At 44.5% G+C, this 16,285-nt stretch overlaps 1 protein-coding gene across 2 annotated transcripts in view; it reads right to left on the bottom strand.

The window, feature by feature from the left end:
• Positions 1-16,285, bottom strand: part of aff1 (AF4/FMR2 family, member 1) — a 94,775-nt gene that overhangs the window by 62,040 nt on the left and 16,450 nt on the right. For both annotated transcript variants that reach the window (XM_063210694.1, XM_063210695.1), the window contains 2 exons: positions 13,450-13,576; positions 3,864-4,796 (listed from right to left, as the gene is read on the bottom strand). In XM_063210694.1, coding sequence (XP_063066764.1) covers positions 3,864-4,796; positions 13,450-13,576 — 1,060 coding nt within the window. The remainder of the gene's footprint in view (positions 1-3,863; positions 4,797-13,449; positions 13,577-16,285) is intronic.

Here is a 16,285-nt window from a genome sequence, read left to right as displayed (position 1 = left end):
AGGAGCGCGTTTCAGTCACCAGGCTCTCAACCACCACCAACAGGTTCTCCTCAAACCTCTACCACAACCCCCTTCACAACACCTTCTGAGCTAGTTTATGTAATTATAGCATGAAGAGTAGGGGTGGGTATTGGCAAAGGGTTCACGATTCGATGCGCATCACGATACACATGCCACGATGCGATTCTATCACGATGCATTGCGATTCATGTACTACTGTGATGCATTGCGATATTTACTTCAGTAAATGTGTAAAATACAGCTTATTTGTCAGTTGCTGTGTAGCTTTCTTAAGTCAGTTCATTCTATTTAAGCATTCTATCATCTGGGAGAGAGCTTACATCACAACAGAAATATTACCTATTCTCTACTGAACAAAATAACCCGTGGCAATTGAATTTTATTGTTATCAAATAATCAATTGTCATGAATCCATGCAGTATATTGAGAAAATAAGTATCACGATACCTTGTCATGAATCGATGCATTGTATCGTGAGAGTAAGTATCGCGATGCATCGATATAACGATTATTTTGCACACCCCTAATGAAGAGTCTCTACTTGCTTATGAGGTAGCCTGAAAAGTGAGTAGATTTTGTTTTTCGAATCCAGCTGGAAATCCAAGCTCAAGGGGAGAGCATGCAACAGTCAGCAGGCTCATCGCCACAACCATGAGCAGACAACCCCCTCCATCCATCCCAACCCCCAACGCCTTCTGAGATAGTCCATATAATTATAGAATGAATAGTGTCTACTTCTTACGCGGTAGCAGAGCAACACTCAGCACATCATTTACCACAACTTGTAACATGGTGAAAGGCTTTTTACGGCTAAATTTGCTTTGTGCGACCAGTAATCACAGTCATCGCAGCTTACTGGGGCATGGGAGGAACGCATGGAGGAGGCCTTTGAGAGGAAGAGAGGGCAAGTATGACAGCCTGGTTAGCGACTGCCATTTTGCACGTCTTTGACCCAGAGGCTTTGCAGGACAGTCTCTATACAGAGCCTGTACTACCCTCGGTATCACAGGAAGGAGACTAAGGGTCCACAATTTGATGTCAAGTGCGCTGAACCAGTAACATGCTTGCGAAAGATGGCAAATTTCTGCTTCATACTGGATCGCATTGCTAGTCAATCATTTCGAGGTGGACGACAGCGGGTATGTATATCAGTGCGTCCGGGTAACACACAGTCTTGTGCAAAAAAAGTTCAGAGCCTGGTATGAACGCGAGTGGTTTGCAGGTAAGCACTTTAGTTCAGAGCGTAACTGGTGCGGGAACCGACACCAGCACTGTTCTGGTTGGCCTGATAGAGACGAAAAAACATGAACGAACACAACAATGATGCAACAGAATTCCGATGAAAATTCTATACCGACTGAACATTTACACTGGACACAGTGCTGCTCTGTCATAAATGATTCTGCATTTGTGAGTACAGGAGCCAGAACTACATGCTGCTCTGTGTCCACAAGCCAAAACGTCAAGTTAAGGGGTATGCCACTATTTTGGGGCTTAATACAGTTAAAATCGTTGGCTGGGGTTTATAAAGGTGGTTAAGTGTCTTATTTTTCATGTTAAGCGTTGTCTTGCTTTAAGACAAGTTAAAAGAGGGAATATGTCGCTAAGCTAGTGAAAGTCAATGGATCCGTGTAGCATTGTAGCATGCTACACGGATCCATTGACTTTCACTAGCTTAGCTAGTTACTCCCTCTTTTAACTTGTCTTAAAGCAAGACAACGCTTAACATGAAAAATAAGACGCTTAACCACCTTTATAAACCCTGGCCAACGATTTGAACTGTATTAAGCCCCAAAATAGTGGCATACCCCATTAATGGGCAAGAAAATGGTAGAGATGGAGCCATGCCTGTGCCACCTGCCATGGCACACAGTAATTCATTGTGTTTATCAGCCTTTACTGTGGTAAAGAGTGGTTAACAGTAGAAAAAAACCTACACTGCCAACAGTGCTGCTTGGAACCCACGTCAAACAATATTTTTCAAAGTTGATTGGACCTTTCGAAATCTTTTACTTTGTTTACTTTGATCTTAAATTCCGAATTAAGGAGGTGTTTACATGACATTTTCAAAAGCGGAATTAAGCTTTATTCAGAATTAAAATCAGTTAATTCCAAATTTAATGTCTCAAGTAAATGTAGCATATGAGAGCTACAAATGTATTGCCAGTGTATGGTTTTGTCTTCAGAAAGACAATTTGAAAAAAAAAAACTCCAGCACACTGGCCATTTCACCGCTTTCCTTAAACAGGGTATATACAGCAATCTTGAAGTCAAATTTACTACCATTTAATACCCTTTTTCACTACCTTTAGATTTTTTTTACAACCATCACGACATTCCGATTCCAGTATTATCAAGACATCTTTTGTAATTTCTACCTTCTAAATATTACATTACACTTTCGTGTTTTGCAAAAAGACGCCCGAAAGGTAGCAGTGCGATTCCAGAGTGCTGTTTAAAAGTCTGCTATGAACTAGGTAAGGTGGCTACTGTTGCACGAATCACTGGTGTTTTGAAAAACTGTGATAAACAGTGAATAAACAAAGATTTTTAAAATCAAAATGGTGCAACTAAAAAAAATAATACCTCGTTTTTCAAAAATTAACACTTTTTGAGCAAATTTAAGACTTTTAATGCCATTAAATTTTGACTTTTTAATTTATCACCTTTTAATACTTTTTAAAACCCTGCATACACCCTGGTAAAAAAATGTTTCAGTCCTACACCTTCATTAGGTAAACGGTCTAGGACCGAAACGTTGTATATTACAGAAAACAGAGAAATAGTCAGTGTGCAGGAGTTTTTTCAAAGTGTCAAAGTGAGTGGGCCATCTCCTATACATCTGCCAGCTGAGGTGTGAGAAAAAGCCACACGTTCGTCTTCAGAAAGAAAGAATCACAGCATACGTGTCATGTACATAAATCGGTCATTGGAAGCCTGGAAGGCATCATAAAAGGGATTCTAGAACTAAGTGAATTCCATGCAACTTGTGTTTGGCGCTGCAGCTGGTGCATGTTACATAATCCACCCTCCCAGCCTCATGCCGCCGCCTACTCCCCCCCCCCCTTTTTTTTTTCTGTTTCCACAGCAATTCCAGTCCAGGAGTTCAAAGTCTGCTTAAAGAGAGTCCAGTTCATGGCAGTTCAAACTCATTCGGCAGGCAGGCTATGTCCAAGGCAAGCCTCCCTGGCTGACTTCTGAGAACGTGTCCAGCTCTGCAGCAAACAGGATTCACATCCAAACTGAGATAGCAAAACCCAACACTCTATTCTCCCTCAACCCTCACACCTACTGCACTAAGCCAAACCATTGCACAGAGGAGACCTAGTAGATTGACAACATCAATGTGGAGAGGACAAATAGCAGTAGGAGTAACAAAAACACACTGGTAAAATCAATCAAAACAAAAAGGGAAAAATGAACCGTCAGAAAAAAACAAAATGCTTGCTCACTACTTTGGTACCATACCATGATTCCCGGGACCCGGGTTCGAATCTAGACTGAGATCAGTTCCCAATCCTTCCCCATCTCCCTCTCCAACCACTTTTCTGTCACTCCCTCATACCATAACGTCTATATAAAAGGCATGAAAGCCTAAAAATGGCCTCAGTCGCTGCTCAAACAGCTAAGGCACTGTACGGTTACACCGGGGACCCAGGTTCAATTCTGTCCCGATGTCACTTCAATCGCCAATCACCCATTCCCCATTCTGTCTACCACCCTGTTGCCGATCACTCTCAAACTGTCCCGTCTGAATAAAGGCTGAAAAGCCCAAATACATATTTTATAAAAGTCAACAAATAATAAAAAACATTTTAAAAAATGACCAAAAAGTGTCTTACCTCCAGTGAGGGCGGGGGTATCTTCAGCTGGGCGAGGCCGCCACCGCTGCCGCCACCTCCGGCCTTGGAGCCGCTCAGCAGCTTCAGGTCGGGCGGGCTCTCGTATACTGGCCGCTCGAAATCGCTTGGCGAGGGCTTGAGCTCCGGTGAGTCGCTGCTCACCTGGTCCTGTCCGTCCAGGGGCCGCACGTACGCCGTGGGCTTCTGGGGCATGACCAGCGGGGGCTTGGAGGAGGGCAGGGGCAGGGGGATGGGCTGGGAGGAGGGGGGCAGGGGGGCCGACTCGCTCGCCACGGGAGGGATCCCCTCTAGCGGAAGCTCCACGTGGGACGAGTCTACCGCACCGCCGGGGGTGGAGGAGATGGAGATGGAGATGGAGGAGGAGCAGGGGTGTGGCTGAGAAGCCTGGGGAGGCCTGGGGCTGTCCGACATGTCGTGCTGCTCCGAGTCGCTGGAATGTATGGGGGACAGGGGCTCGGACGGCGGGGAGAGGGCGGAGAGCACCGGGGGCAGGCTGGTGGTGCAGTCCCGTATGTCGGGCAATGGCGGGAGCAAGTCGAGGGTGTCTTTATCGTGACGGGACGAAGAGGTGTGTGGCGGGAAAGAGTAAGGGAGCGAGGAGGCGTGATCCAGAACGGGGGACTTCCTACTAGACGTCTGGGAGTCGGTGAGGGTGACCGAGGGAGCAGTGGGGTCGCCAGTTCTGTAGCCGGGGGGTGTAGGGTTCTGGAATTTGGGCCGGGACTGGCAGGGGTCCAAGTGGGGCTTGTTGTTGTTGTTGTTATTGTTGTTCCGGGCTGGCCTGCCGAAGGGAACTGAAGCAGGGGAGGGGTCTTTGGGCATGCTGCCAAAGTTCTTGTGCAGGTCCTTCATGTCTTCATAGTTGCCCAGCATACGCTGGATGCGGCTGGAGAGCTCATCCTCTTTCTTTGTCTAAAGGGCAAACAACAAATAAAACAGACAAAAAAATCGCTTAATTATGCTTGTATAGTGAAGCCAATTACAAACAGTGGCATCCGTGATCCCATTTTTATGTAAATCCCCATGCGAGCGATTACTTCACATGATTTTCAAAAGGTCAGAGCTCATGAAACATAACCTGAAGTTTTTTTTTTCACCAGATCTGAATAGCAAATTGCACACTGTAAAATAATCTGTGGCATCAAAATGTATGAAATTGAGTTGAAAAACCCCCTCTGCCAAGTTTTGTTTGCCAAGCTAGCTAATGCTCTATGTAGAAAGCCACTAAGCATGTGTTGACACCTGGAATTAACATGTTAGTATGATCCCATCATCATAGCTGATGAAAAGGTCTAAATAGGGTACACCACACCAGTCACTCTCTGTCTGACCATCTCCAAATGTCATTCAACTTCTCCACCGGCTCCCACCTCCATTAAAGGGCCAGTGTGTAACTTTTATTTTTGCCCATTCAAAAATGTTCTCACTGGCATTTACCTCCATCTTCAAGTCTCAGGTATTCCCATTGGTTTTGCATTATAACTTGTGAATTCATGCAAGATTTTGAACCACTTTGCCTAACCAGGGACATAGTACATGGTTCAGAATTTCTCATTTTTTTCTCACGATATCAGTGTTGTCACATCATTGCCATTTTGAGGAAGGTAAACCGAAACCTTGCACGCTGAATTTTTAAGACGTTCAAAACGTCTGTATTGACTATTGTCCTACATTCTACAGCTTTTCAAATGGCAAAAAACAGATCTAAGTGAATATGAAATATTAAGAGGGTTGACAATTGGGCTCCACTAATCTGCCAGACTTTTCCTCTCCCATTTATCTGGACTGAACCCATGGGTCCACAGAAAAAAGAAAACAAATTTGACACATCATTAAACTGAATATGAGCTGCGTGATAATGACTTTGGGTCTTTTGGGCATTGATCGCAACCGTAGCCCTCAAGGACTCCTGCCTTGTCATTAAGTTTCTCTACATTTCTTTGCTCTGAAGCACTGCATACCTTCACGTTTGATTTAAGAGGACATTCCAAAACAGAGTTCCGTAGCATGCAGCTTGTGACGAGCCCCGCTGGTGACCTTTAAAAAGGTCTGAAGCAGCATTAAGGAAGCACGAGGAGACAGCAAGTCCACCCCCACTCTACCCCGAGGGGGTTTAACCATCACAGACCACACTTATCTCTGAGTACATAGTCCTACAGAGGAAGAGAGAGAGAGACAGAGACTCTGAGATGGAGAGGGTCCACCACCTCACACAACCTTTGCAGAGTTATCCTCAGAGTCATCCTCTCTTTCTCTCTCTCTCCGTTTCTCTCTCTCTCTGCTCAACAGAAGGGCAAGGGCAGAGTATCTGGCACACTACCAGCCAGCCATTACTGCTCTTCTATGTTGTTTGCTCACAAGCCTGAAACAGCCGCAGGAGGCAAGAGTAAGGCCATGTCCACATTAGTCATCGTTTGTAAATAGGAACGACACAGACGTTGTCGTGATTCTGCCTGTGGTCCACACAAGCCCCATCATTTTTAAGGGTCTCTGGAACAATGCCAGATTAGAAGTGAATCCAGTGACTCATGCGTCAACATTAATCAAGTGAAAATAGTAGGAAATTGTCAGGGTTTGTCACCCAGCACTTTATTGCTACGGCAACCACGTCGACAACAAACACCTACCAGCTCGACTAGGTCCCCTGAAAAGAAGCGAATGTAATTCTTTCAGTTACGTCAACAAAAATGTATATTTTTTGGAGTTGCAATATCATATTCCATAAGACACTACACAACATAGTCACATGTGTGACTATCACGTGTTTGATATTGGCTGAACCCCACCACCTTGACTAATGCAAATTCTGTGGGTAACACTGAACCGTTCTGATTTTGAAATGGCAGACACAGCCAAAGCTTGAATATTTACTAGTTAGTTACATTACATTACATTTCACTTAGCTGACGCTTTCATTATATTCAAAGCGACTTACAGCTATTGTTTGTCAGGGCATTGGTTACAGTTCATGGAGCAATGTGGGGTTAGGTGGGTAGGTTAGGACACTTCAGCCATGGATGGAGATGTAGGGAGAGGTCAGAGGGGGATTCGAACCTGCAATACCCAAATTGAACGACCAACTCTCTAACCACTAGGCCACGGCTGCCCACCAGATAGTCACCCTGTCCAGCTGTCTGTCTACAGGAGATCACCTTTAGCTTCTTAATTAACAGCTTCCCCATGTAATAATGATCTCAATAAACACTTGGTAAGAAAAACAATCATATGTAATTGTCCATTCACCATGGGGATTAATATGATGGATGCTTTTATTAGCTCTAGACCAGAAATTACAATTTTAAAGTCTTTAAAAAACTAATTAGCGATTTTGTCAAATTAATTTTGTGTGAGGGAGGGCAGTGCAGTGCTGTGCACTCACCACACTACAAAAGGATGTTATATCCCCTAGTGAGCCCTACAAATGAAGTCCTCAAACACCCTCTGCTTTGCAGAACCATTACCCCAGCACAAGTTCATTTTTCGAATACTGCTTCGTTGGCTGCATGCTATGCATGCTGCTACTGCTACTGCTCCTAGCATGCGGCTCATAGCGCTCCTATTCCCCTGCTATACCAGAGAGTAGAGAGAGAGAGAGGGGTTCCATTGGCCCATTGTTTCCGGGTTCTATTATTGCGAGGGGGAGTGGGGAGAAATCCCCCTTTAGGCAGACCTAGGCAGACCTAAGGACTGTTCTATTCAATGCTAGGAGTATTATGACACTGCCCTTTAGGCAGACCGGAACCTGGTCATGTTAGGTGCCCATAGCAACCTATTACATTGGCATATCTCTATATACTTCAAGAATCTCCTGCTATACTCTCCGACACAAAGCCTTGCTCAGCAGCCTTCAAGGAGAATGCTGTGGGCAAACCAAAAATACACAGCAATAATCCCTCTGCAAATAAGACTTTAGGCCAAGTGATTCTGCATGCCAAGTACACAAAGAGAATCTAATCAAGTGACCATTCTGCTAAAACCTGCTGTCAATTTAATCATCAGTACTTTAAGACCCCCAACAGCAGTGCTCCTCGTCCAGAACGGACCACATGACACATGAGTGCCACTCAAAAGCCGAGACCCCTCCATGAGATCGCTCTCTAAAGCCCTGCTGTGTCACCGACAGCTCATTCACAGAGTACACCACCACGGGTCCATTCCAATATGCGACCTTGCGTCCTCCACTTGTGCTTGTGACCTCGTACCAGGAAGTAGTATGTCATGATGACATCACTGACAGCAGCATAATATTTCAATATCTCGCAAAAGCTCAACTGTAAAGTCATTTTCTCATTTGCATACTGGATGGTGAATGAAGAATAGTCCCCCAAAAATTGTTTTGGCTAGGCTGGAGGGGAGGCCAGGAGGCGGGACGAGGAGACAAGTGCAAGTGGAGGAGGCAAGGTCGCATATTGGAATGCACTCCACCACACACCCAAACACTCCCTCCCCCAAATCACTGAAGGAGAAAAAAAAACGGTTTAGCCCTCCTCACTGCACTGGCCACAGCTGACGCAGTGGAGGATTTCGGCCGACTTAAACGGCTGGCGACGCTGCACACAAAGGGCTGGCTGACTCTTAGCCGTCCGCAAATGGCCTTGGAGTGGCTTGTGTTGGTGCAGAGCTGAGAATGAGGAGGTGGTGGAGGAGGAGGAGGAGGAGGAAACACGTTAACAAACTGGCTGGCACGGTGGCAACGGTGACAAATAGAACCAGGCCACTTCCTGAAGTCTGTGGGGTTTTTTTTTCTTTCTTTCTTTTTTCCTTTTGTTGTTTTTGACAGTTGACATCCTGCAAATGCTGCTCGCTCCCACTAAACTTGCTTATGTCACCAAACATTACACAGCAAAAGGAAAGCATATTTTTTGACAGGGACAGTGCACAACATACAACTGAGCCAGATTATAACTATAATTCTAATTTTCATCTGTACTACCTGGGCAGGAATTGATTGTTGAGTTAAAAACATAAAAAAATGTACTCATCAAGCACATCTTGTCCTTAACATAGTCTTGTTGAGACGGTTGAACAGTAGCAAATGCTTCCACTGAAACCTTTTTTTGAATGTAAAAATAACACAAGACACACTACACTGCAAGTTTCATTTCAGTGTGTAAACTACTTAGGCCTCTTGAGAAGGGCCACAAGGAGGAGAGGCCATGGCCTGGTTGTGACAGTGAAAGGAGCGAGTGAAAGGTTAACTCCGGTCTCTTTTACACCCTCTGAGCTCCTTAAACTTTGACACAGGTCTTCCTGTGACCGTTCAGCACTCACACAGCAACAGAAATAGTGACTGACCACCATGCCTTCCCAACCCTTAACTTACATCATAAACACTGGCTGCATTACTATAAAGGCTTTAAGTCACCGGACGCCACCAGCCGCAGGATAAGCAGACAATTAAGCAGAAATTATACATAAAAAGAAAGACATGCTTTGGTTAGTCAATATGCTCTGACGAATAACACGAGGCATGGTATATGTTGTAGCCTAATAAATTCTAAAAAATAACAGTTCTGAGTGCCTGCCTTGTATCGCATTTTTTAAACTTCAAAAGATACTTTGTCTTATGTCTTCGGTGTTGTTTCGTTTTGAATTGGTCAATGCAGCAAAAACAAGCTTTGCACTCTTTCAGAGTTGTCTGCGAAGGGCCAAGGGAGACAGCCAGGCGTCTTTCCCATCATCCTTAGCATGCCACATTATGATTTTATGAACAGAATCAATCTACATTACCCCATGTCCTTCATGAATGTCTAAGCATGCACACATACTGTATGATCTCCATGCATATCAATAAATCCAAAATTTACTTGCCTGCCTCTGCTACTAGTTCTGTGGGGTAGGGCTGTAACGATATTGTATCGAACCGAGAAATCGTGATACACAGAGTCACGATACTGTATCGTGATTCAAGGAGGCAGTATCGTGATACGCCCTTTCAAAGTTTTATTACCCATTAGTCCAGAAAACAACCTTATGATTTGATGTGATAATGTTCCCAAACTTCAGTGGAGATACATTTCAAAAATCGTGGGGTGTATCGAACCGTAGGTCAAAAATCGTGATACGAACCGAATCGTGAGTTGAGTGTATCGTTACAGCCCTACTGTGGGGGCATGTGTGTCTCTGTGCCCCCTCCTTCTCTCATGTCACCTTCCCTCAAACACTCTCTCAGTCTCAGTCACTCTCTCTACCTCTAACACTCTCTTTTATTCACACTCTTATTCTCCTTCGCTCTCTCACTCCCTCTCAGTACTTCCTCTGTCTATACCCATCCATAGAGGTAGAAAATAACACTAGAGAGGACACAGCAATTTGCGACAGCACTGGGAAATGGCAGCTGGAGCTTCCCAACTTCCGTAGGTAGTGTAGGCACTTTCAGGCAATGCAAGCCAATGGAGAACACGCCCACCAATGTCAAGAAATTAACTAAAACTGTGTAAATATGAAGTAACACTTTAATCAAAGACCAGATTTGAAATGTCAGGCTAAATATCTACTTTAATCATATGAGTCGATAAAATACATTTAAAAATCAAATAATATATTTTATGAACATAGTTAGCAACACACTTCAACTATTGTCCTTGTATAGTGTTTTGATGGACATTTTCACATGATTAAGTCATTTTTGACAGAGGTGAGCCTCGTTCTCCATTAATTTCCATTTCTCTGATCTAGAAGTAACGCACAGTGTTCCGTACAGCGCCACCTCGCAGAATGGCGTTTCCGCAATCAAAACAATGCCATTCGGTGTGATGGCAACCATCACACGTATTGAATGGCTCATGTGAAAGAGGAGGCTGTCGTCTTCAAAATAAGACCACATCGACTTACAGTGGAGCATTGTGGTAAATGTATGGATTGATTATTTGTGCCAAGTGCCAGTTAGCCATGAGCCGCTAGCTTCCGTCGGCCTGAACAAATAAGTAACAGTATTCCGTACATCTGATTTACCTTAAAAAGCTGCATTAGCAATGGTTTTCATGCAATTATAATGTTGGTGTGTTTGTTTGTTGTCAAACTATCCCTTCAAAACAGAGTTTGAATGACTACAACACGGTAAAGATAACTTTGAAAGCAACATGCATGCTAGCCGGAAGTAGCTTGTTGCAACCTTGTTGCAACAAGCTACATTGCAGCCAAGAACGGCACTTCCATATGCGGTTGCTATGTTATTTTTACCGCGTTATATTCACTTAAACTTATCATGGAACGAATAACAATTAGTTTAGCACTTCACAAACACATACACATTAGATCGGTCATGAAACCCATTGGTAGTGCACCGTTTTAATGTAATGAAGTTGTACGGAGTACTGTTACTTATTTGGTCAGATGTGTTCGGAATACTGTTACCTATTTGATTTAATCAATCAACCCATACATTAACCACCGCAATTCTAGTTGGTCTTATTTTGAAGACGACAACCTCCTCTTTCAAATGAGCTATACAATAGGTGTGATGGTTGTCATCACACTGAAAAGTTTATTTTAATCGCGAAAACAGCATTCTGCGAGGAGGCGCCGTACGGAACACTGTGCGTTACTTCTACCTACAGATAATGGCCGCTACAGATTGCCGTAAAAAGGGGGGCGGGGTCCTCTCTAGTGTTATTTTCTACCTCTATGTACCCATCTTTCTCCCTCAATCTCAATCTCTCCGTCTCCCTCTCTCATTTTCCCTCACTCTCATTCCCCCACACTCCATATCTCCCTCTCCCTTAGTACCCCTCTCCCTCCCCTCTCTACCTCCCTCCCTCCCTCCCTCCCTCTCTCTCTCTCTCTCTCTCTCCCTCAGTCCCTCGCTCTCTCCCTCAGTCCCTCTCTCCCTCCCTGCCTCCCTCCCTTCTCCCTCTCCTAATTAGCTGTTCAGGCTGGCTGCCTGGCAGGATGTTGCCTGTGATGGGGCCTGATGGGAGGAACTGAGTTCAAGCTGCTCACGTTCCTCTTTTTTAGAGCCCCCGCTCCTCTCCTCTCCTCTCCTCTCCTCTCCTCATAGACCCTCGGGAGCCTGGCCAGCTCCCCACCACAGCTGACATTGTGAGAAGAGGAGGAGGAGGACGACGAGGGGAAGCGAGGTGGTGGTGGTGGAGAAGGGTGTGTGTGTGTGTGTGTGTGTGTGTGTGTGTGTGTGTGTGTGTGTGTGTGTGAGTGTGTGTGTGCTCCTGGAGGCCTCATTAAATCCCAACTCAGAGCTCAGCTCACGAAAACGGGCGCCCGCACCCCCCTGCAAGGCACAGCCAAACCAAACACTCTTTTTCTTTACCCCTCTCTTCCTCCTCCCTCCCTCCCTCCAGCCCTTTACCTCTCCCTCAGCCCCACCATGTCTACCCATCGCTGTCTGCTTCTGCAGAGCATCCTTTAGCTCTGCATGTATTTATGTACTCTTCCAGTGTGCAAAAAAATGCAGCTCAACCTTACATAGCCCCAGGATTGTGCAACCTTGTGTTATTGAACATCTCAATCCTGCAATGTTTTTTTTTACCCCCAATTGTTTGCAGGTTTCCCTGAGCTGTGCAGATATTGTTCAAGTTTAAGAGGGTTGCATTTTCATCAAATAGAACAAAAAATGTTCACGCACATATAGGACAATGATGAAGTTTGGGCAAACTCAAAGTCACAATACTGAAGTGGCATAGTAGGGGGAAAAAAACACCTAAAAGATACAATTCAGAAGTGGCGGTGACTGGGTCTACGCAGAAGCAGTTGCTTATAGAAAGCCATTACTGCAGATATGATGAAATGTGGCATTTCTGACTGCAAGTCCCAGAGGCGAGTGCAGGCCCTAGTTTTGAAACAGTAGTACCTGGCTTGACTGTGCAATAGGGAGAGAGGCAGTAGCCGCTGTGCCACTTCAGCCCAAAACACTATACGCATGTAATATATTTTCTTATACAGGGCAGACTGCAGCCTTTAGAAAGGTCTGAGTTTTTGAACAGTGTATTAAAGAAGAATATGCTCATCAATGTGTTAAAATTGATATTTTAAAATTCCAAAGTTTAATATTCCATATGATTTCCGTCAGAATATTATTTTCTATACCAGGTTAGATAACTAATGACTTCACATCATGAACCACCTTACACTTCGAGTGTGCGTGTAAGTGCATTGCACTCAATGCTAGTATGTGCACACTACACACACTTATTCCTCTGCATGAGATTCTTCACATCCAGGTGAAACAAAGGCAGAGAAAACTATGCTAGCAAACTGCATACCACAGTTTAAGCAAAACATGACGTGTATAAATATTGATATTCTTTTTTTTAACCAAGTCTAGCTGCAATTACAGGCAGAAAAAAATGCGTACGATACAGGCTTAGTGGTTGATAACAAATGATTAATGACTCTGTGGTCTCTAAAAGTTAAATATTTTGGGGGCTTCATATGATCATATTTCATTTGAAACTACACAACATAGCCTTTGCAAGGGCAGTCATGGGTAAGTGGGTAAAGCCAACCCCACTTCCACCTGGAGTAAAAAAATAATAATAATAAACGCGGGATACACAAACATAGACTCTGCCAGGAAACCTGTACAAGGAGGAGGGTCCCCCACTCTCACCTTGTAGGGCTCCCCGAAGAGGGGTGCGTTGTCTGGGCAGTACTCCTGCTGCTGCTGCTGCTGAGCCTCCAGACTCCTGCGCTCCCACTCGCGCCTCCGCAACACGTTCCGCTCCTCCATGTGCAGACTGGGGACGAGAGAGAGAGAGAGAGAGAGAGATAAGGAGAGAAGTAAGACAATAGAAAATGCAGTACATCTTCACGGATCTCAACAAGCATAAAGAATTTCACTGACAACTTCATGTACTTACACTGTGGCCCAGTATACAATCTCAAAGAGACATTAAACAATTGGACAGAGCTATCCACATCCATTTTGCAGCATTCATTTAAAGTAGACAGTCACATTAGTCAGACCAGTGACAGTCATTGACATTTATTCAAAGTCAGTAATTGCAACATTTTCTTACATCAAGGAAAATCATATGCTAGTTAGATAAACACAACAAAAACTTGAGATTGTGATTGACTCCAAAGACAGATACGCATGAACAATACATCTGGTTTCAAACTGAACAATAAAGACATAAAGATGTATCTGGTTTCCATAACTTCACCTTATACTGTGTAATAATCATTGTGATTTGTTGGACACTCAAATTCCTAAAGGCTCAGATTCTATCTCAAAGCTTTACAAGGTAAAAAGCGCAACACTACAACTAGCCAACACATCAGCAAACAATAACAATGACAAGAGCAGCAGAGAAAGTGAAAACGCAATAATTGACAGATGATAAAAGGAACCAATTAACAGGCTGAGCCAAAACAACACTGACGCAATTAGCTGCTAATCTAACGACTCCCGGGGTCAACTCACTCACGCCGCAATAATCCCCGGCACGTTATTGTGAAGAATTTCATGAATTATCAGCAAACGCCAAACATTGCCCTGATTGTCGGGGGGGACTGCAGGGCTGTCAAGAGCACATGGCACAGATTACAGTGAGGGGATGGATCAGGCGGTAATTATGACTAGCATTAAGCCCAGAATGGATCCCACCACTTGCGCTTTACACTAGCTTTAACAATGGCCACGTTTAAAGTGACGTTTTTTAATTCCGAATTAAATAGTTCCGGCGAGTTTACATTGAACTTTCATTTAACTCCAGAATGTGAAGTGTTCACATGACGTATTCAAAGCGGAATTAAGCTTAATTCAGAATAAAAATTGAGTTAATTAAGGTGCCGTTTCCACGTAGCAGGATATTTTTTAGCAGGGTATTTTTTTCTCCTGTTGAGGTGTAAACGCAACGTGTGGATAAAAATAAATCCTCCATTGTAACAAAAGCGTTTCAGCCCCCTAAACAATTTTTTTTCTCCTGCTTTTTATACCTGGATTTTAAATATCTGCTACGTGGAAACGCAAGGCCAAAACCAATGCAAAACCAATGCAACCAGGAGGAAAAAAAATCCACATATAAAAGTATCCTGCTACGTGGAAACAACACCTAATTCTGAATTTAATGTCTCATGTTAACGAGGCCATTGACACAGTGGACTGTGGCTTATTAGTATGATTAGGAATAAATTACTAGTGATATAATTAAGATGCCACCACTTGTGCGTGCCCAGTTAGCAGTACAGTGGGTGTGGGTGTGGGACACTAGCTTTACCAATGCCACAGTTGTGTACGGCTTATTGGCATCATTAATTACTGTAGTAGTATAATTAAGATGCCACCACTTGTGCGTGCCTAGTTAGCGGTACAGTGGGTGGGGTGTGGGGGGACACTAGCTTTACCAATGCCACAGTTGTGTACGGCTTATTGGTATTATTAATTACTGTAGCATAATTAAGATGCCACCACTTGTGCGTGCCTAGTTAGCAGAACAGTGGGTGGGGGTGTGGGGGACACTAGCTTTACCAATGACACGTGTACGGCTTATTGGTATTATTAATTACTGTAGTATAATTAAGCACTTGTGTGTGCCTAGTTAGCAGTACAGTGGGTGGGGTGTGGGCAGTGGTGTAGTCTACGTAGAACGCGGGTATACAGAGTAATACGGAGTAATACTAAATTTCAGGGATTTCAGTATACCCACTTAAAATTGATTGATCCATTGTTTTGAATAGCACAAATATGTACAGTATACCCACCTCAAAAATGCTCAAATATACAGTATACCCACCATAAAAAAGTAGACTACACCACTGGGTGTGGGGGACACCAGCTTTACCAATGCCACAGTGGAGTAGAGTACAGCTCATCAGTATCTATCTGGCTCCATAGTGACCTTTATTACTTCCCCGAGACGCCTGCAGGCATTACAGATGTGTTTGGCAGCCCGAGTGTGACAGCCTGGGTGTGAGTGTGTACAAGTGAGAGTGAGACAGTGAGAAAGAGGTGTGCGTGTGTGTGTTTACTGTACGAAACAGAGGGGTGTGTGAGTGAGTGAGTGAGTGAGTGAGTGAGTGAGTGAGTGAGTGAGTGAGTGAGTGAGTGAGTGAGTGAGTGAGTGAGTGAGTGAGTGAGTGAGTGAGTGAGTGAGTGAGTGAGTGAGTGAGTGAGTGAGTGAGTGAGTGAGTGTGTGTGTGTGTTCGTGCAAGGCCGCTGACAGCTTTGCCTGGGCCTGGGACAAAGACTTATGATAGGGCCCCAAACCCAATGCATACAATGTAATGAGGATCCAATTCTGGGCCCCCTCTCCACCTGGGCCTAGGACAAATGACCCCTTTGCCCCCCCCCCCCCCCCCCCCCCCCCCCCCCCCCCCCCTCCTGTCAGCGCCCCTGTGCGTGTGTGCGTGTGTGTGTGTGTGTGTGTGTGTGTGTGTGTGTGTGTGTGTGTGTGTCTGTCTGTAAGTGTGAGAGCGAGGTGTGTGTGTTTCTGTTATCAGGG

This window comes from Engraulis encrasicolus, chromosome 11 (assembly GCF_034702125.1).
Source record: "Engraulis encrasicolus isolate BLACKSEA-1 chromosome 11, IST_EnEncr_1.0, whole genome shotgun sequence".
Classification (NCBI taxonomy): domain Eukaryota; kingdom Metazoa; phylum Chordata; class Actinopteri; order Clupeiformes; family Engraulidae; genus Engraulis; species Engraulis encrasicolus.
The sequence above is the reverse complement of the archived record's forward strand: the minus strand, read 5'-3'. Positions and strand labels throughout refer to the sequence as shown.